The sequence below is a fragment of the Sprattus sprattus genome (genome assembly GCF_963457725.1).
Source record: "Sprattus sprattus genome assembly, chromosome: 11".
In the NCBI taxonomy this organism is placed as follows: Eukaryota; Metazoa; Chordata; class Actinopteri; order Clupeiformes; family Clupeidae; genus Sprattus; species Sprattus sprattus.
In genome coordinates this window covers 26,189,815-26,211,913 of record NC_137909.1, presented here as the reverse complement: position 1 = coordinate 26,211,913, position 22,099 = coordinate 26,189,815, and the positions used below count along the sequence as shown (strand labels likewise).

The following is a 22,099-nucleotide window of genomic DNA, read 5'->3' as shown; positions in this document are numbered from 1 at the left end:
CGCACACATCTTTTGCCTCAAAAACTGAATAAAACTGTAAATGTAAATAATGCAAAAAAGCTCTTTACATGTTTTATGCAAAACTGTCCAGTACACCTGCTTACTGAATCAGAGTTCTGTTAAAATACTCATTTATGGGAGAAGATTCAACACAGATGTGCTGAATTAGGCAAGCAAAGATAATTATGGTCACTATCTTAAATACAGAACTAAATACAACACATTGGGCACAAGACTGTAATGCCTATAAATGTAATGAAATGCCTTGCATGTGGTTGCATAGAAGTTGCCCTTTTAATATTTTTGAATAGCAGTGTCCTTCTACTGATGTCACCCTTCCAGTTTCAGTGACATCACCTTGTAAACGGCGGTTGCACTCCACCCAAGTCCTCTGGAAAGCATAGTAGTCATTCAGGTTTCAGCTAGTGTTTCCATCTTCATCACTTCCTGGTATGGTACATGCGCAAAGGCTTGTGGGTCTTTGAGTCTTTAAGAGTAGCCTTGCTTACTTCTGTGTTGGTTTCAGGTGATTGGCTTTCCTGACGCATCTCCCAGAATGACCATTAGCCATGTCAGGAACTCTGGCTCGTTGGCTCCTGGGCTGTGTTGTGTAGTCTCACTCAGGAAATGATTACGCCACTGGTATCAGCTGGTGAAAATGTCAGATGGCTCACTGCCTCAATATGGCTGGCTGATTATGGTGTCAGGTTGTCATGACGATTTAGACAGTTGCTTCTTGATCTTCCCGACCTCTATCTGGGTGAATCACAAACACATTTACATTAGCTGGGATGTTCTGAACTGAAAGAAAATAAATAAACTTGAACTAAATGTGTGCTTCATATTTACAGGAAACGTATTAATACGTCTAGAGGATACTTTAAGGGCTTAAGTATACATAAAAATGCATACCGTACTTGCACATTTGTGTCTCTAAAGTACAAAAGTTTTGCTTTTGCAGAGACACAAATTTTGCTGTTGCAATCACAGTGTTTGAAATAATACCTCTACGCCACATGAATCTACAGCAAAGATTCATAAAGGTCTAAAGATTATACCATGTACTCCTCCATCTAAATGGTGATAGTTACCAACCTTAAAATATCATTGCTGATACCCTAGTCATCTATGATTTGCGGAAGCTTTAAATAAACAAAACTCTCATTTTATAGCGTATTTTTCTCCTGACCCTGAGCTTTAACACATGCGGAGCCACAAGGTGGCGTGGACACAAACTATTGGTGATGTGTGTGGACCTTAAGTCCTCCTCTCACGGTAGAGTGTCCAACTAGTGAATATGATATCAAACACTGTTTGATACATAATAAAAGCACAGGCAACAGATGCACATGTGCTAGCTTCAAATGCAAAACAATCCAATATCTGTCAACTGTTCAGTGCTCATCAGATGCATCTAAGGAGGGCCTTGTGGGACACAAAGGTTGTGGACATTTGAGTGTCTCCTCCCACGTCCTTCCCTGACCCTGACCTGCAGAGACAGACGGATCCTCTTCTCCTCATCCAGCTCACTCATCAGCAGCTTCACCTCTTTTCTGAAACACATTTACAAACTTATAAATATTAACAAATAAAAACAGGCTTTTATTGTGAACATAAAATGAATACTACTGATTAGTTTCTTTTACTCACTACATTCATTCATACACAACCTGTTAGACACACACACACACACACACACACACACACACACACACACACACACACACACACACACACACACACACACACACACACACACACACACACCATACAAACCACCACCATAGAAGTGCATTAACATGACACACAAATCAAATCTAACTTTATTTGTACGGCCCGACACAGACACATAGACACACACACACACACACACACACACACACACACACAGACACATAGACACACACACACACACACACACACACACAGACACACACAAACACACACACAGACACACACGGTTATCTCCCCTACTTGTGCTGACTCTTGAGCAGCTCCAGCTCATCTCTCATCTCTCTGAGCTGAAGCCTCAGCTGATCCAGAGCAGGGGACCCTGAAGGGATCACCTTCAGAGTTGCTCCCGGGTGGTGCAGCACGGCTGAGAGAGCCCCCGAGAACAGGGAGGGGGGCGAGGGCGAGGTGGGCGGTGAGGGGGTGGCACTGGCACTGGCACTGGCACTGGCGCTTCCCCCCGTGGGAGAGGGTGTCGGAGGGGCAGACGTGGAGGTTGGGCTGGTGCTGACATCAGCGAGCTGTGGTGCAAGAGACACACGCAAATGAGACTCACAATCACAAGAGACGCACAACTCTCCTTTGACAGGCATAAAGCACTGTGTGTGTGTGTGTGTGTGTGCGCGTGCGTGCGTGCGTGCGTGCATGCGTGCGTGCGTGCGTGCGTGTGTGTGTGCTGCAGTCAAGTTTTTTCAATCATAAAAATTCACACCATAGGGATGCCATGACACAGTTTTTATCGCTCAGTTGGTTCTGATCCCTGCCATGCAATACCTCATGAATAAGATCATTCCAGCAGAGCAATGCTAAGGTTGTGAGTTCCAGCCTTACCAGGAGCATCTTCTCTCAGATGATGTGTGCTTTCACATGTGTAAGTTTGTCTCAGATATGGAACAAGAACAAAGATTCTGATTCTGATTCTTATTTAGAGCTTAGAGACCCCTGGTCGTGCATGCTGTAGCACTTTGCCTATTGGTGATGTGTGTTTAACTCTTAAGGTAGACTTGTATGTATGAGTTGTAAGCTGACCCTACTGTGAATTCCCTTCTGTTAAGAGAGTGCAGCCTACTCATGGGAACTTCCTCATCCTGCAGGTTTAGAAGGACTTGCATAGCTGGCACTGACTACTCTGTCTTTCAAAGGTGACCACATCGCTCCAGTGGCGCAATCAGTCAGCGCGCGGTACTTATACGACAGTTCCAGCGAAGCAATGCCGAGGTTGTGAGTTCGAGCCTCACCTGGAGCATGTAGTATTTAGACTGTTAATTCGACACCTGATCAAGTTTATCATGAACCATGTGGGATATGCATAGTCTCTGGTGCTAGCCAGTGTGGCAAAAACACGCATCTTATTCTGTCATGGTCTTGAAGCCTCCCACACCGTCATTATTATACACACTATGCACTCATTATATCCACTGAAAGATTTGTGGTTCAAACTACCCTGTGGCGTAAATGGTCAGTGCATGGTACTTATAGGGTAGTTCTAGCAGAACAATGCTTAGGTTGTGAGTTCTTATCTCATGCAGAACGTTACCCTTTAGGTGATGTGTGCTTTGTAAGTTTGTCTACGATGCGTACATTTGGAATGAGAACAAAGCACAGGCTTTGGAGCCTGGCTGCGCGTCGTTGAACATGCTGTAGGGCTTTGTCTAAAAGTGCTGTAGGGGTTTGTCTAATGGCTCTGTATGTTTAACTCCCAAGGTTTGCAGTTTGCTCATTGATGTTAGTGGTGCCGGTGTCATGGGTGTACCTCTTAAAGTGGACTTCCTATGACATGTACGATGAGTCGCTTTATATTGCATGTGACATCTGCTATTTGAGATTTACCATCCCGTAGTTTCAAGAAGCTTAGAATAGGAAGATGCAAATCTGGCTCGGAAATTTAGGATATTAGTATTTAACCATATTTCAGCACATGGGAGCTTGTGGCTCCAGTGGCGCAATCGGTCAGCGCGCGGTACTTATAAGACAGTTCCAGCAGAGCAATGCCGAGGTTGTGAGTTCGAGCCTCACCTGGAGCACGTTCTCTTAGTTGCCTTGTGTAAGTTTGTGTGTACATTTGGGATGAGAACAAAGCAAATATGTTAGAGTTTGCCATGAAGAAGTTTGCCCAGAGGTGTTAGTAGTATATAGGGTTCTATCAACTCCTCCGGTTGACTTGTGAGATGTAGCTGGACCTACTGTGAATCTTCTACGAGCAGAGGTATAGCTTGCTCCTGAGAATTTATCATCCTGCATGTTAATAAGTAGTTGCACACTGATATATCTTTTCTCTTGATTCCTCTGTATGTCTGAACGTACTGAGTGTCTGTAGCTCCGTCAGCTGGTTATAATACAGTGCCAGCAGAACAATGCAAAGGTTTTGAGCCTGAGCCTCATCTGGAGTATCTACTCTTTAGACTTTAAATTAGATTTGATCAACATAATGTAATACACAGATCAATGTTTATTTTTAACTCACAGTAACTTCCTTGAAAATATCTAATGTCTATCCAATCTTCAGCTACCAAAATAAACAATTTCACAGCTAAAATCTGCCCGGCACCACGTTCAGCTCTGCCTGTCTCCAGAGCAACAGTGAATCGGAACCTGCCGTGCCAGTGATCTGCACAGGCCTTATGGCTTCTCGGGGTGCTAATAGAGTCACTAATTAACATCAGCAGCTGTTCTAATGAAGGGGAATCTGAGGCTGTAATATTCTCTAAATGAATTCAAGTCAGCCTGACAGCCTCGCCAACATGACGTGTTGATACAGGCCACAGCCTTGAGGCACAGCTGCGTTATTTAAACTCTCACCAGGTCAAGAAGCAAATTCAGAATTGGCTGTTCTTATTGTATTTCTTTATTTAAACTGTGTTTTTTTGCAAGTGGAAAACTCTGAGCAGCTCTATGCAAACTCTGATCCCTAAGGCCCGGCACGTTTTGCATGTTGAGGCCGGGAGAGAGGCTGGGAGAGAGAGGCCGGGAGAGAGACTGGGAGAGAGAGGCTGGGAGAGAGAGGCTGGGAGAGAGAGGCCGGGAGAGAGGCTGGGAGGGAGAGGTTGGGAGAGAGACTGAGAGAGGCCACGAGAAAGAGGCCGGGAGAGAGACTGGGAGAGAGAGGCCGGGAGAGAGAGGCTAGGAGAGAGACTGAAAGAGAGGCTGGGAGAGAGAGGCCGGGAGAGAGGCTAGGAGAGAGAGGTTGGGAGGGAGAGGCTGGGAGAGAGAGGCCGGGAGAGAGAGGCTGGGAGAGAGAGGCCGGGAGAGAGAGGCTAGGAGAGAGAGGTTGGGAGGGAGAGGCTGGGAGGGAGAGGCTGGGAGAGAGGCTGGGAGAGAGAGGCCGGGAGAGAGAGGCTAGGAGAGAGACTGGGAGAGAGAGGCTCGGAGAAAGGCTGGTAAAACTAAAGAGTGAAAAGAGAAGAGGTAGACAGTCAGAGGCTGAACAGGTGACTTACTGGGGAGTCCACCGCTCTGAGGAACTTGAGGTCCAGCAGGTCGGGTACGTCCGTCTCCTCGGGCTCAGGTTTCTCTGACTCATCACGGGGGGTTACCGGAGGGAAGGGGTCAGAGAACGTGGACTGGGAGGACTGGAAAGACAGAACATCCAGAACTTTAGGGCCACATTTTATATCAAAAAGCCTTTTTATACATTCTTCCACTCCAATTATTTAAAGCAGAACTTTAGGGCCACATTTTATATCAAAAAGCCTTTAATACATTCTTCCAATCAAATTATTTATAGCATTTATTATATTGAGTGACAAAATGTTGCACCTGACTTATACATTGTAATTGCATGAAACTAGGTTAGAATTTATATTAGAGTTATGTACCATCTGTGAAAGTGCTTTTTTTTTTTAAATGTTGCGCTGTATTTACACTTTGTGTAATGGTATTCATACACTGTAATAAATTGGCATACAAATTATATTACCAAATACACATTATAATGACATTTTGGTTCTCTTGGGGCATTCACATCTATACATAGGTACTGAAAAGAAAAAAACGGCTGTTCAAAGTTGCTGTTACTGATACATTTTAGAATACTTCAGCCAGATGTCGTTGCATTGTGATGACAGCTCCCACAAATATAAGACAAATATAAATAGTCTTCTGAGCTGAAGTCAGGAAAAGGTCACTACGTAGTTAATATTTTGCATGCACACAGCACAGTGAAGACAGTGAGAGGACTACTACTATGCCTGAATCTAGCAGAAGTTAGCAAACCCCACTAACGTAGTACTTTGCCAGAGATTTAAACTCACAAAATGTCTTCGCGTAAGCTGCTCATGCTCTATCAGTTATGGGGCAGAAGAGTCTCCTCACAATTGAAACTTCACAGACTACAGACAGTTACAGACTAAAAATAACTATTGGCTGCTTGACCATTCATAAAATTATCATTTTGTAATTTTGTTGTGTATTATGAACAAATAATGATTTCCAACTCCTAAACTCCTAACATGATTCACACAATTTTTGGATGTTAAATTCCTTGTGCCACCGGTTGGGGTCCTCCCACAGCGACCAATCCTCTCACTATCACGTGTCAGCTTTCATACCTAACAACCTAACCTAACCTAGCTAATATACGGCTCAACCAACCATCCTGAGCAGCAGGATACAACAACGCACAATTAGCTGGTGAAAGCCACAAAACGCACCGCATGTTGCACCCAGGATCCATAAAGGATAACAATAAAACATGTTGCACACAACATGAGACTTCATTTGGAGTGTATAGACAGAGGGAGAAACAGAGAGTTAAATATAACCCAAGGACAGGCCGCAGCCTGGTCGTCACGCTGTCATCTGTAAACAACACTGGAATCATGTCACGACCCCAGAGTGTGTCGTCACCTGCCGTCTCTGAAGCCACAACATTCGCACCTCTCCTCTTACTTTAAACAGACACGCAGTCCCTTGGGGCTGCTGTGATACACCCGCCCATACAATCTTGGCTGCTGTCATAACAGCATTAGGTCTAGGATATGACATTTGTGTAAACTGGAAATACCACAGGACAGCTGGTGGGCTTGCGTTGCCTGAGTAAACTAGAAAAACAGGAAAAACAACTATACTTGGTTGGTTGGTTTTTATGCTCCCCAAATATGCCCCCGTTGCTACGACAACTGCCTTATCACTGTGTGTTGCCATTTGAGTTATCTACTAGAGATGCTTCAGCGCAGTCCATTAGCCTGGCTCACTCACTGATAGGAGGATCTCAGACTGAGACCTGCGAAATGCCCCGGGTCTCCTGGGATCTGATGAGAAGGTCGGCCTTCCAGGGTGGGATACGATGGCTTTAAAATCTTCGATGTCTGAAAGAGAAACGATATGATCTGCAATTCAGAGCAAAGTAATGAGCAACTACTCCTAGCACTCATGACAGGTCACAGAGCACAATGCAGCGCAGTAGCTGTTGGCTGTTCTTCACAGTTCAGTACTGATTGCACAAATGCAATGGCTAATAAAGTGCTTTCCAAGTAATCCAAACTAGAATGTACAGTACAAACCCATGTTTACGGGACAAATCCAGTGGCAAAGTGATCACTGTGTACCCTGCAGTGAGCTGCAGGCTACTCATTTAGTGACTGGGTGATGCCTGTGTACCAGTATGCAAAACAAGTGCAGAACATTTGAATGCCAAATATATTAATGCAGTCTGTGCTACTGAGCTACTAAGCTCCTTCTATGAAAGGGACTTTATGTGATACCAATGAACCCACTAAAACAGGAACATGTGATTAACTATACCTTTAAAATCCATATAACACATTTCTTAGTGAAATGGTTGGGTTATCTCAAGTCAATAGTAATAATGTGAAAGAATCTATGGCTTTTGGATAAAAGTGTCTGCTAAATGACTAAATGTAAATAATGAATATAATAGTTACATATAATTTCCCCTTGGCATGACAACAGGTATGTATATCAACCTTTCCAACAATTCAGGTTTCCATCAGGTAATCAGTATTTCTGGTTTGTGCAGTGCAGTTCTGAGTATTCCAATCTTATGAGGGCATCCCCTCCCGCAAAGGTTAACAAATGTAATCAGCCTCAATGAGACCTAATGTTGTCATTAAAGCTCTCTAAGTTCTTCCTATTCACCTATCGGTTTGGTGAGAACAACACAGATACAATATGTTGTAATGTATGTAAATGTGTGCATGTTTGGTTGTTCTAAGCATTCCTCACATCCAAGGCATTTCCCTAAAACCAAAATGACCAGATCATGTCTACCTGAGTAATCTGACTACTGGTCAGAGAAAAGGAGATGCCATCTAGTTTTTATGTTTTATGTTTATTTGATGTATTATTTAATGTGGATCACTGTGCATGTCATTTCTTTGCTGTTAAGCACTTTGAGTTGCATTGTTTTGTCTGAAAGGTGCTCTACAAATAAAGTGTATTATTATTATTAATAATAACTTACCAGCAGTAAGAGCAGAGCCGTAGTTGCCCATAGCAAGAGGCGGGCACAGGTGTGATGCTGAGTGGAGGGGGAAGAAAGGGTCCTAAAAACACTGTGAACTCTGTTGTCACAGGAGGGGCATGAGAGAAAGAGTGAAGGGAGGACAACACAGAGAAGAGAGCTATACTTTCCAACTTGTTGTGAGTCATTCTCATTAAAGAGACACATATGATACAGTATGTGAGAGACTATTCAAGGAACTCAGTACAGTTTTAGAAGTAAAATTGCTTCTGTGTCCATGAAGACTCAGTGAGTTGTCAGCCCTGCCTTGTTGTGGTTAAGTACAGCATGGTCCTCATTTGTAAAAACACCTCATTGAACTGATATTCGAGATCCTGTAGTGATATGTCCATCGGCAGTTTATATGAAGTAAAATAGCTTCTGTGTCCATGAAGACTCCTTGAGTATAAGGATGTCAGCCCTGCCTTGTTGTGGTTAAGTACAGCATGGTCCTCATTTGTAAAAACACCTCATTGAACTGATATTCGAGATCCTGTAGTGATATGTCCATCGGCAGCAGCCCTACACCAGCCAGCCTGCCTACTGTGTAACCCCTGAACACCGTAAGGGACCACTGCCAGGGCGCGGGCATTGTTGTGTCTATGTTTAGCAGAAATGTTTAGTCCGCTGAATAATGCTCACCAGTCCAAGCCTGGCCCATCCAGTCAGTTCTGTTCCTCTGGGCAGCATGTGAAGGGGCAACCTGGGAGGCAATGAGAAGAAAGACAGACAGTGTGCATCTCACAGCATTTGTATTTCGTCTAAGAATACAGTGAGGGATGGTCATTTTGTGGCATCTTACCTGTCACTGATTCTTTGACTTGGCTGGACACATGATAAATAAAAGTCCCGCTCTTGTTAATTCTGCCTCATCTGCTTGCCCTGTTGTCCAAAATGAATCACACATACAAAGTGCCCATCCCCCTCGCTGTCTAGGGAATTATCTGTCTAAATGTTTCACGCAACTGGTTCACACAACCATTTCTACTGACATGTAGTGCTGATCGTTCCTCTCTCTGTTGCCTGGGTATGAGGCCAAGTGGCAATGACATTTCTCTCACTGCCCACCCCCCTACGCTGGCATTTCCTTTTAGGGGGCCGCTGCACAACCAATCAAACATGAGAATGGCACCTGTCTTCAATGGCTTGAGCAGAATGCTGTATGTGATAATACTAGGTGATAATAGCCCCCTCCAGTGAAACTAACACAGAGACCCTGGGCTGTTATAGGGTCAGTTTCAGTCTCAACCCTTATTCAAATAGCCTTTTATTGGGTCTAATGAAAACTAAACCATTTGAAGACTGTCAAATGATACTTCTGCAATAGAAATAATAAATAACTCAGTAAGCCTACAGAAATAGTCTACACAAGAGCTGTGTAATCTTTGTTGACAGATGACTATTTTTAATGTGAATATAGAAAGGTTAGTATGTTTTAAGTGCTACAAACCACATAGGCCTATATAAATGCTACAAACCAAATAGGCAGATATATAATTGCTTGCGTTTGTATGATGTAGGGCGAATAGGCATAGCCTATGTATATCAAGGAAATGCAAAATACAAAAAAAAACTCAAGATTTTGAGCACCCGACAAAATAAATCATGACTGCATATCTCAGCAGCACAACTCCTCACATGGAAACAATCTACCAACGGTACAAGTGTGTACGTCAAAACATTAAATGACATTAAAGACTTTGATCTGGCACATCATTTTTTCAAAACTTCCGTGCTTTGGCACCACGTAGCCAATGGCTGTCTCCCTCATTCCCTGAGGCGCTTGCATTGGTCAGGTCGAGTCATAACCGTGCACAGGGATTGGTCGCGCACATGCAGCGCGACGTTTGAATTGGTTAATTCAAACAGCGGTCGCCTCGGGTAGGAAGGTAAGCAGTGTGGAGCTTTTTGTTTTCAGATAGGTTCGCGTTAGATTCAGTTAGCCTAATTTAGTTAATTTAACCTTGAAATACAAAAAAACATACGCAAACGCTACTATAGGAACTATTAAGAAAGGATAACTACATTTAATAATTAAGTATAGCTGTTTTGCTACTAGGCTAACTTGAGTGCCTGAAGTGGAAGTTTGGACGGATCCTTGCCTTTTTAGTCATCGAAAACTCGTTCTGTGGTGGTGTTGCAATAAAAGGTAAGGTACAAATATCCTTTCTAGTTAGCCCAAAACTAGTTATATTTCAATGAATGACCCATAGGTGGATTGCTGTGTCGATTTTCTCAATAGATAACGTTTGCTGACTTTAATTGCGATTTATGTTCGATATTATAGACTAGCAGGCCTAGCAGACATTTAGTTTACAATTGTCCGCTACCAAATAGATTAACGTTAGTGATCATGCTAAGTTAGTTAATATTAGTTAGCTAGGGTTGGCCAAATCAACATGCAACTGTATTTCACACATACTCAGATTAGCCTCGTTTACACAACGTCTTTTTGGCTAAAGGCAAAACGAGTCGACCCAAATTTCCCTTTTACTGCCATGCTTCAGTGCCCGACCGCGTCACTTGTAACACAAGGCTAACCTCAATGACAACGATGACAAGTATGACCAACGTTATATTCTGCACCTTGTTCTATCATTGCAGTTCGACTCTGGGTTATGGGCTTGTTGGGGAAGTGGAGTAGTCACCCTATACATGGCCTCACATGTTTTTGCATTTTGTTTCTAGTTTAACTGCAAGAGACTTAATCGTAAACATTTAAAAATCCTTTTCCGGGCTAACTGGTTTCACTGGTACCTAACACCAATGTTGGCATTTAAGTCAACAGTTAAGTCAGTCGGGTGTGGTCTTTCTATCTGCTACGATACTGTCACTATATAGATGTTGATTGACTCAAACACATTTTATTGGCGGTGCCTGGGCGACTCTTGACTCCAGAAACGCTATTTTGCACAACGTATACCAGATGTGTCTTACACGCACCTCAACTGTTGATTCTTGATAATTGACGTGGACTTTGCTGTTCTGCGCTTCTTCCAGGTAGCAACGATGGCGTCAACGCTCCTGTCCCCATGCGGAGTGCTGTCAGATGAGGATGAGTATGGACCAGTGCTCGAGTCCACTGCGGTCGACCTCGGGACTCTCCTGCGTTCTAAGGCTCCGCTGCCAGAAATTTCGCTAATCTCTCCTGCCATAGAGCCCTGCACCCCCGCAAGACAGGTAAGGCTAAATGGAACCACTGACCTGCATTTCATAAAAACGTTCTTCCAACTATGCAGTTCACTTCAGGTGTGATCACACACGGCAAGGGAGGGAGGTTACTGTACCCTTTGTCTAAATTATGACATTGTATCAGCTGAATATGTTTGTTTTGTTGGACAATATGAGATAAGGCTTTAGGTGTTGTTCGTTTTTTGATAAATGCCTGCCTTTAATGAATTCTTCCTTGCTCAGTCCCTCCAGGCTGTCCTGTTGTTTAATGGTACTTTTAGTTTGTGAAGTTAATTTGTCACATAGCCTGCAGTCATGTGTTCACAATGTAGGCCTCTGTCAGATCGCACATTAGTCTGGACTTTCTCCTGGAGGCCATGGTGCTGGAGCTAAACTGTTTGCTCACTGTCTTTCCACTTTGTTGATAATTCACTTTCATTCATATGGTGTTGCATTCACACAGTCAAAACAAGGGCCCTATTATGTCCTAGTCCTGGCTTTTGAACTGTAAAGAAGGCTTTTTGTGTGCTTATATGAGATTGTTTAATGGTACCTCAGTTCCTTTCCAGTACTCATTTTCTGTTCTTTACACATTTTAGTGGTTAGATCTCAAGAACCCCCACCCCATTCACTCATATTAACACATAGAACATGCATTGACCGGTTGACTGCAACTTATTGACAACTAATTGACAGTTGTATAAGCAGCATTTATTGATAAAACAAGAGGACCAAAACATCAGCACATACACATGGCCCCCTACATATACGTATGATTCTGTACCTAGAATTGTAATAAGGTGGAACAGACAGATAATTAGAGCTTGTATAGTGTAAATCTGTATAGTTATATTGTATATATTTGTATTGTTTTTATTTTTTACTTTTCAATTGCACTGAAGTCTGAGAGCTGCCACCTCAATTTCGTTGCACTTGTGCAATGACAATAACATATTCTATTCTATTCTATTCTTAACTTATACAATGACTACAAGCTCTAATTATCTGTCTGTTCCACCTTATTACAATTCTTGCCATGAAAATGGCCATTTGCCCCCGATGTGAAGCCTTATTTACCACCCTACCCACTTCCTTTTTGTGCTTTGCTCTGCAGGGTAAGGTTGTGGTGGAGCGCCAGGGGAGTGGAGACGAGGGCTCGGAGAAGCTGAAGGTGTTCCTGCGCATCAGGCCTCTCACCCAGACAGAGAAGGACAGAGGAGAGGAGCAGGTGGGTCACTACTGGGAGGGTAGCACCTCTGTGCTGTCTATGCCGTTGAAAGGCAGGGTATGGATGGATTGTTATCTTTAAAGACATCCATATCTTGGGGCATATTGCACTGGGCTTGAGAACTGTAATATTTAAGTACACCTCTCTGCTGTTTATGGTGTTGCCAGGCATGACGTATTGTAATCATCTTAAAACACACTGACTTTCGGGGGGCACTGTGGCTCAAACAGTAGCCCCGACCACGTTCGGGCTTGAAGCTCAAGGAGGTCACGGGTTCGAATCCGACCCGATGCCATTTCTCCTGTCCACTCCCCACCTCTTCTCCCTCTCATTTCCTGTCACAATCTTCGCTGCTCTGTCAATTAAAGGCATAAAAAGCCCAAAAACAAATCTTAAAAAAAAAAACAAAAAAAAAACACACACTAACTTTCCTCTTAAAAAAACATGACACTGGGCACAATAGCTCTGGATATTGGTGTAAAGTACATCTCAATCAAGACTGAAATGAAGATGGGAATGAAAATGTATTAAAAGTCAATAGAGTACAGTTTCAATGTTCAAATGTGTGAATGCTGGTATATTCATGATTAACAGCTTGACTGTTCTCTCGCAGCTTGACTGTTCTCTCCCTTGTACATTGCTTTGGACAAAAGTGTCTGCTAAATGACTAAATGTAAATGTAAATGTATGTCATAGGAAGGGAATACTGGTGTGTGATCTGTCCTCTCTCTGTTTCTGTCTCAGGGGTGTGTGACCGTGCAGGGAGACGAGACTCTGATGCTGAGGGCCCCGAAAGACTCCCACACTATGAAGTATGCAGACAAGGGAGTCACACAGGGCATGCACAAGTTCAGCTTTTCCAAGGTAACACACACATGCCTGAGCGCTTAAGATGGCTGTCATTCCACATACATTACTTCCATTAGTATACTTCCGTGTAGTGCTCTGTGTACACTACATGCTCACTTGTGAAGTGCTGGATTTCAAATAGGATTAGGATTTTGTTTCCATAAGCATAGGATTTTGGGTTCAATAAGAACAAAATCACTGCTGATTTAAATTATTTGAAATGAATCAGTAAGTCGTTTAGGCTATGTGTTAATGTGCTTTTGTTCACAGAATGAATTATTATCTCTCTCATACACACACCACACATACACACACACACACACACACACATACACACACCACACATACACACACCACACATACACACACACACACACACACACACACACACACACAATCTGGTTTGCTGGTGAGTGATCGTGACAGTCTCTGTGCTGTTCTGTAGATCTGTGGGTCTGACACGAGTCAGCAGGAGTTCTATGACAGCACCGTGAGGCACATGGTCCGGGACGTCCTGCGGGGGGAGAACCGCCTTCTTTACACCTACGGTGTCACCAACTCTGGCAAAACGTACACCATCCAGGGTGAGTGGCTGTCCCAAAAAACTACATATCCCTGCATGCTCCACATTATTGTACAGGTGCAGATCATGGAGAGTCGCTCCACATTAGACTCGAGTGGCAAACAAATTGTTGCTCAGAGGTACTTTCCTCTGACCTCGCTTCCTGTCTTTAGGCGTGGGCTCCGAGGCTGGCCTGTTGCCGCGGGCAGTGGTGTCCGTGTTCCTGAAGCTGTCGGGGCGTCTGTACCCGGCCCTGGACCTCAAACCCGTCCTGTGCCAGGAGGTGCGCAGACTCGACACCAGCGAGGTCAGAGTGGAGACCATCCGCAGAGACGCGCTTCTAAAAGAGGTGAGTAGTGGTCGAAAGGCTTATCTAGCACATACTTAAGTCAGTCTAATATCACATTATAAGGCTAATATCACATGCTAAAACGAGTCTAAAAGCACACAAATGATATGGCTAATATCACACATACTTAAGTCAGTCCAATATCACATTATAAGGCTAATATCACATGCTAAAACGAGTCTAAAAGCACAAAAATGATATGGCTAATATCAAACATACTTAAGTCAGTCTAATATCACACAAACTATAGGGCTAATCTCACACCTGCTAAAATGTGCTTAATGTGTGTTTGCGTGACAGGATGACTGCTCCTCGTCCCGTCTGCGTAAAGACGCCAGCATGAGCTACGACAGCGGCATCGGAGGCTTCTCCAGCACCAGCCACATCGCCACCCAGCTGGAGGGTAGGGAGCCACGGGGCGGAAGGGGGGTGTGTGGGGTGGGGGCATGGGCCTCTGCATTCACTAAGACAGTCACTGATTGGGTTTGGTCTAGATTTGGATTACTTGATAGGAGATTTGTTTACTTATCTACTTAATTATTTAACCTTGTGGAAAGTAATCTTGTGTGTATTATTAATTACTTGTCTGTGGATAGACTAATTATCCTTAAATAACAATGGGGGTCAGGGTATCTCATAGTATGAATCTGTGTTTATGTATTTGTGATGCTGGTTCTCTGATGGACCATTAATGTTTGTACTCAGTGCTCGTATTTATGTACGTTATTGTGTTCTTGACAGATTCGGACAGCGTGTGTCTGGAAGCCGAAGGGCTAGGCTTGAGCCGCGAGGGGGAGCTCGAGGAAGGGGTGCAGTTTTCAGTCTGGGTGTCGTTTTATGAAATCTACAACGAGTTCATCTACGACCTCCTCGACTGCCCGCCTTCTCTGCAGAACCGCAAGAGAGCCACGCTCCGCCTTAGTGACGATAAGCATGGCAACCCCTATGTGAAGGGTAAGCGCGCACACACACACACACACACACCCCTACACGCACACACGTACATGTACATGTACACTCATTCTTCACAGAAGATACACATAAACCAAACTATGTCAGAGGTACACACACTGGACACTACTTAATCAGCTCTTAAAATTGGTAAGTAGTTTACAATTCTCAACATTCACTAACCTCTCTCTCTCCCTCTCTCTCTGTCTCTGTGTGTGTGTGTGTGTGTGTGTAGACCTCACCTGGATCCAGGTGCGCAGTGCAGATGAGGCCTGGAAGGTTATGAAGATTGGACGACGGAACCAGAGTTTTGCCAGCACACACATGAACCACAACTCCAGCCGCAGGTAAACACACACCCCTCAGTAAAGACTCCACTTGATAGTTCGTACATACACACACACACACACACACACACATACACACACACACACACACACATACACAAATATTTCAGCCTCATCTCCTGGTGCAACTACCCATTAAATTAATCTTCTTAATTATTCCAGTGTGTGTGTCGGGGGGGAGAACACACACAATCACACATAGAGACACTTTGAAATGTTGGTTTGAGACGTTGAACTCTTGAAATCTTTTCCATTTTGCCTTTAGCCACAGCATCTTCACCCTCCGCCTGCTGCACATCCACCCTGGCTCTGACCTCAAACCAGAAACACGCATCAGCGAGTAAGTACCACACACACACACACACACACACACACACATTCTTCATGTACTTTATAATTACCCTTCTGTTATTTTCTGGTAATAACGCATACATTCATACATACCCATTTTATCTTCATGTAGCTATGCCTTGTGCGAATTGCTGAAAAGAAGCCTGTTGGTCAGTGTGTTTCTCATCTTATGTTTGTTTCTTCTTCTGTGTGTGTGTGTGTGTGTTTGTGTCGTCAGGCTATCTATGTGTGACCTGGCCGGCTCAGAGCGCTGTAAGGACCAGAAGAATGGAGATCGAATGAAGGAGGCCAACAACATCAACACCTCCCTACACACACTGGGCCGCTGCATCACCGCTCTCAGATACAACCAGAACAACAGGTACACACACACACACACACACACACACACACAAACACACACACCCCCCAGTCGCTCGGGCACATTCAAACACACACACACACACACACACACACACACACACACACACCCACCCACCCCCCAGTCTTTCAGGCACATTCAAACACACACACACACACACCCACCCCCCAGTCTTTCAGGCACATTCAAACATACACACACACCCCAGTCTCGCAGGCCCGTTCAAAAACACACACACACACCCCAGTCTCTCACATTCAAACACAAATCTCCTAACACAGACAGACAAATAGGTCCAGACACACACACAGCTGTATTGTGAACCGAGCACTAGTACAAACCCACACCGTCCCCCTCTCCTCTCCTCTCTTCTCCAGATCTCGGGCCCCACAGGTGGTTCCGTTCAGGGACAGTAAGCTGACCCGCGTGCTGCAGAACTACTTCACGGGTCTGGGCCACTCCGCCATGGTGGTCAACATCAACCCCTGCGCCTCCACCTACGACGAGACCCTGCAGGCCCTCAAGTTCTCCGCCATCGCAACACAGGTACCGCTTCTGTCCAGTCCTCCATCCATTCACACCACTGTCAGACACAACCAGTACAATAGGCACTCATACACACTCACATGTGCGCGCACACACACACACACACACACACACTTAGTCACTCAACGTAACTCTTAGATACTACTAGAACAATAGGAACACACTTTCACACAATTATACACTGAAATTGTACATGGAGCAGTTGGCTTGTGGAGCTTCAGCATAAGTGTGTGTGTGTGTGTGTGTGTGTAGCTTGTCCATGGCCCCACCACCAAGACGCGTGTGGCATACATCCTGTCGCTCCTGCGTGAGCAGCAAGATGGAGGAGGAGTACTCGACGAGAGCAGCCTGCTGGAGGACGACGATGACTTCGACGGAGACATGAGCATGATCGACTCCGACGTAAGTGTGTGTGTGTGTGTTTGTGAAGAGCTTGAACTAGAAAGTGTGACATCATTTTGATGCGTGTGTGTGCTGATATAGATATAACAGCTGATATACCTATATTTGTCTGGGTGTGTTTGAGTGTTTGGACAGCAAGGAGGAGGCTGACATTGCCTTGCAGATACTTCTTCGGAATGGGCATGTGTTAGTTTGCGTTTCAAAGAGCATATGCAGATGCCGTGTACCATCACGCTCACGCTTGGCTTGAAAAGGTTGTGGCGTTCTAGTAGGCCACCAATCAGACCTATGTGTGATCAAGCTACCGGTTGTTTTTGTGACTTATTCGCTATACCTCTATAGGCACTGCCTGAAGTTATAGACATACTTAAATGTGTGTGTGTGTGTGTGTGTTCATACAGGGACTGCTGCAGGCCATAGACATATTGAAGCGTGAGGTTCTGCGTCAGCGCCAAGAGAAGGCAGAGCTGGAGGCGAGCGTGAGAGAGGAGGTCTGTGCGGAGATGATGGAGCTCATCACACGGATGCAGAGTGACTTCAGGTACACACACACACTCATGCTCGTACACTTGCACACATACAAAGATGCAGGATGTCTTAAGATACTCATCCACTAACAGCATGTGAAGGGACTGGGTGGTTCCGACACACACGCACACAGAACCCCTAACATTGTACAGGTCACGTCAGTTCTTCTCATTACAGACACCAGTGTGGTATCTGAGAGGAATTGTTACTGATCCTATCCAATTAATTAGTGCGTTAAATGTGGTGTGTATACTGAAGGTGTGTGTGTGTGTGTGTGTGTGTCTCCAGTGAAACGTTAGAAACTGAGCAGACACTGATAGAAGAGCGGTATGAGAAGAAGATCAGCAACCTCCAAACCAGCCTCAAGAAATACTACAGCCAGGAGATCGAGGTACAGCCGTGTGTCTGTGTGTATGTGTCTGTCTGTCTGTCTGTGTGTGTCTGTGTCTGTGTGTGTGTCCTCTCTCTCTCTCTCTCTCTCTCTCTCTCTCTCTCTCTCTCTCTCTCTGTGTGTGTGTGTGTGTGTGTGTGTGTGTGGTGTAGTGCAGTGTAGTCAGACTGTCTCTGTCTTCCTTCAGGAGCGAGACGAGCAGATCCGTGAACTCTCCTTCGTCTCGGACAAGAGCGCCTCCAGGTCAGAGGGCATCGCCGCGGCGTCCATCTTCTTCCCCCCGATGGGAGAAGACGGAGGCGTGCGCCGCTCCCAGCGTCTGGCCACACAGACACACACACAGACACCCGCTGAGCAGCAGCAGTGTCAGCTGGAACTGGAGCAGTGCCGCGCGGAGCTGGACCTCTGCAGAACCGAACTCAAGCTGAAGACACTCGGTAAGGGGGAGCGGGGGGCCGATATCGACTAAATAAAAACCCTTCACCTTTAATTTGAAAGAGTATTCACATTAAAGGTGAAGACACTGGGTAAGGGGGAGAGGGGGGCCGATATCGACTTCATAGCAACCTAAGAGTATTCACATTAAAGGTAGTGTTTGCTATTATGCCAAAAGGTTGTTGATATTTGACCTCATTAGCCAATCAAATTTGACCCCTCCCTCCATGCTCCTAAAGCACCGTGTTGATTGGCTGAAGCCAAAGAGCCAGGACTGTACAAACACTGGAGGCTTTTTGTTGTTTTTTTGTGAGCGCACGCAAATAATGTGGGTTAGAATTGATGAATGCACTTTTAACAAGATGGGATGGGAGGGTGTGGGAAAGCAAACCGTGGGGACTGGCGTGAAGATAAACCGCATAAAAAAATATATGCCGCAAATATTTCATGTTCTTTGTAAACAGAAGAGAATGTGGCATTAACTGGCTTCTCATTGGCTGTTTCTCTCTCCTTCAGAACTCCAGCGTTGTAATGTGCAGCCTCCAACACCTGGCAACAGCGTCCAGGCCTCCGCAGCAGACCGCAAACTGGAGGAGGGACAAAAGGTGTGCTTCTGGGCAAAATACTTGTTCTTTCTATGAAGCGTAACGAGAGCTTCTGAATGAATGCAGGAACATTAGAGAATGTATTTCCAGCCAGCTCAATGACAACAACTCATGTGTTTCTGTGGTTCTGGGGAAAATACTTGTTCTTTTTATGATGCGTTGCAATATTAACAAGAGCTTCTGAATGAATGCAGGAACATTAGATAATGTATTTTTTTAAGCAGTGTTGTTGAGTGCCAGCGCAATGACAACAACTCATTCAAACCACTACAGTGTGCCTGAAATGAAAATGTAATTGACAGATAACACTGACCCACACACGGTGTAATGTTGCACATTCCTTTGGGTCTGATGCTAACCAATTACAGTTTATGAAAACAAATCTTTCTACCGTGACCGAAACCGCCATAGATATCAGTGAGTGAAAGGTTAACTTACAGATACGGGCAAAAGTTGGGTCTTGTGACTCTAGTCATGTACAGTTAAACGTCAAATTTGATCATATTTGAAACAAAATTAAGCGCAGTTCTGAAGTCATCACATCACCTCTACGTAGTTTAATGCTAGCCTACTAGCTATCCCTGTGTGGTGTCACATTAGCCAAAAACATCCACAATTCTTTTGATAGATTTTATATGTAAACTGTTTTAGGTTTATTTACATGGTCATGCATTTTCTGTTTACTACCTTGTGATTGTGAAAGTCATGTTTGATCTTATAGGAGCCAGCTGTTTTTATATTATATTTAAGTTTTATAGTACAGTGACTGAATTATACTGTAGGTCTAATATTTACAATATGTGTGTGTGTGTGTGTGTGTGTGTGTGTGTGTGTGTGTGTGTGTGTGTGTGTGTGTGTGTGTGTGTGTGTGTGTGTGTGTGTGTGTGTGTGTGTGTGTGTGTGTGTGTGTGTGTGTACAAAGCAAACTGGATGCTTTGAATAATGAAAATGTAGAGCTGCACTTCTCACTTTTACTGGCTGTATCTGAATGAACAACACTTAAGGTACGGAGGTTAGGCAATATGTCAGTTTTAACACGTGTGGGTTTTTTGTGTGTGTTTGTAGAACCTGCGTCAGCTGCGTGAGGAACTGCAGAAGTTGGTTGCGGATCTTCAGTCTGGAGAGAGGGCGTGCTGTCGGAACACAGATGGAGAGAGACTCCGACAGGCCCTAAGCAGCGCAGATGAAAAACTCGCTAAACAGGTATGTGTTTACACATATACACACACACACACACACACATATACACATTGATATATATATATATATATATATATATATATATATATATATATATACGTATACACACACACTATAATACACAGGGGAGAGAAATGGACTGATATAAAATTGCAAAATAATGCTGATTGCAAACGTGCTTGTACATGCACACACACACACACACACACACACACACACACACACACACACACACACACACACACACACATAGAAATGAATCTGGTGGACAAATAGAAAAGCCTCACAGATCCAGACATGCTGTTTCCAGTGTCTAAATGAATGAGAGCTGCTGGCCTTATGAAAGCACTCTTCCTTTTCTCCTGCTGGGGTTCTGACTCTCTCTTCGTCTTTCTCCCTCAGTTCAACTTACATGCACAGCTGCTAACAGGGGGTCTCAATCATTAGGCCTGGGGAACACACACACACACACACACACACACACACACACACACTCCTGCTGGTGTATATTTTTAATCTCTCTCCCTTTTCACTATCCTCCGGGCTTTACTTTTCCACCTTCTAAATTAACCAAATCTCTTCCGAACCCCCCCGAACCCCCCCCCCCCCCCCCCCATCACATTTTCTTTTCTTTCTAATCACTACCCTCTTTCCATCACTTCCCTTTCTAACTCTGTGTGCTTCCCTGCCTTTCACACACTGCCCCCCTCCATCCCTCTCTTTCTTTCTTTCTTTCTTTCTTTCTTTCCTTCCTTCCTTCTCTCTCTCTCTCTTTTCACACCTCTCAGGGTCAGATGTTGGACGAGCTCCACACCAGTCTGCAGCTGGTGAAGGCGGAGCTCAGGAGGAAGGCGGAGTGTATGCCGCCCCCTGCCCCGCCCACTCCCGGCTCGTCCTGTAAGAAGCGAGGCTGTGCCGCGGCGGAGAACGTACCCCCTCCCGAGAAACGCCCGTTCTTCCGCTCCCTGTTCCCGTCGCGCGCGCCCCTCGGCAGACCCTTCACGCGCCAGAGAGGCGACGCCATCGACACCAACTCCACGCCCTACGCACGCGTGCTGCGCTCTCGCCAGCCCTCCCCACCGCCCAGCCCCTCCCCCGTGCGCCGAGGAATGAAGTACTGAGAGGCCAATAAAGTTTTTTTAGTTTTGTAAGAAAAATACGAAATACAGATATCCGCACCCCGCATGGTCCATTGGAAAGGGCCCGCTCTCTACACGTCTGGTCATTGTGTGCCACATTGAGCTTGTGTGTTGCTATGCAAACATTTACTTCTTCTTCCCCCTTCAGCTTTAAATCACAGGGGAGGATTGCTAAGGGTTGGCTTTCTTGGGAGATGAAGGTTGATGTAATGTTAATGGGACGGAACATTTATGCTCTGTGATGACAGTGCTGCGAGCGAGGAGAAGCTGGGTTTTTGCCAAGGTGCTTTACTATTATTGTTAAGGGCTTATTATGTACAGTGCACCAGCCTTCAATCTTCAGTGTGCACACAAACATATAATCTTTGAAATACCAGGTGACTTTATTTGTAAGACATATATATTTTATTATTTTGTTATTTTAAGGTAATCAGTTTAAGTGCAGTCTTGTGTAGAGTTTGAGGGCCTAGGCTAGTGCCTAAAAGTGGGTGCT

At 44.7% G+C, this 22,099-nt stretch overlaps 2 protein-coding genes across 2 annotated transcripts; one reads left to right on the top strand and one right to left on the bottom strand.

Annotated features, from left to right (window-relative positions):
* Positions 1-119: 119 nt before the first annotated feature.
* Positions 120-9,196, bottom strand: LOC308372612 (uncharacterized protein). The gene is made up of 8 exons (XM_080847828.1): positions 8,994-9,196; positions 8,834-8,894; positions 8,153-8,252; positions 6,928-7,037; positions 5,169-5,300; positions 1,975-2,252; positions 1,490-1,553; positions 120-756 (listed from the first exon to the last, which is right to left on the bottom strand). Exons 3-8 carry the CDS (start codon positions 8,181-8,183, stop codon positions 712-714), a joined length of 660 nt encoding a protein of 219 aa, XP_080703954.1. The 5' UTR covers positions 8,184-8,252; positions 8,834-8,894; positions 8,994-9,196; the 3' UTR covers positions 120-711.
* Positions 9,197-10,282: 1,086 nt separating this feature from the next.
* kif20a (kinesin family member 20A) lies at positions 10,283-21,588 on the top strand (the record flags this gene model as incomplete). Its single annotated transcript, XM_080846916.1, has 19 exons — positions 10,283-10,340; positions 11,192-11,371; positions 12,477-12,590; positions 13,335-13,454; positions 13,885-14,023; positions 14,175-14,350; positions 14,651-14,753; positions 15,092-15,304; positions 15,537-15,648; positions 15,914-15,988; positions 16,217-16,360; positions 16,738-16,906; positions 17,159-17,308; positions 17,710-17,849; positions 18,125-18,227; positions 18,415-18,664; positions 19,179-19,267; positions 20,333-20,470; positions 21,256-21,588. The coding sequence occupies exons 2-19, from the start codon at positions 11,201-11,203 to the stop codon at positions 21,586-21,588; spliced, it is 2,739 nt and encodes a 912-aa protein (XP_080703042.1). The 5' UTR covers positions 10,283-10,340; positions 11,192-11,200.
* Positions 21,589-22,099: the final 511 nt, after the last annotated feature.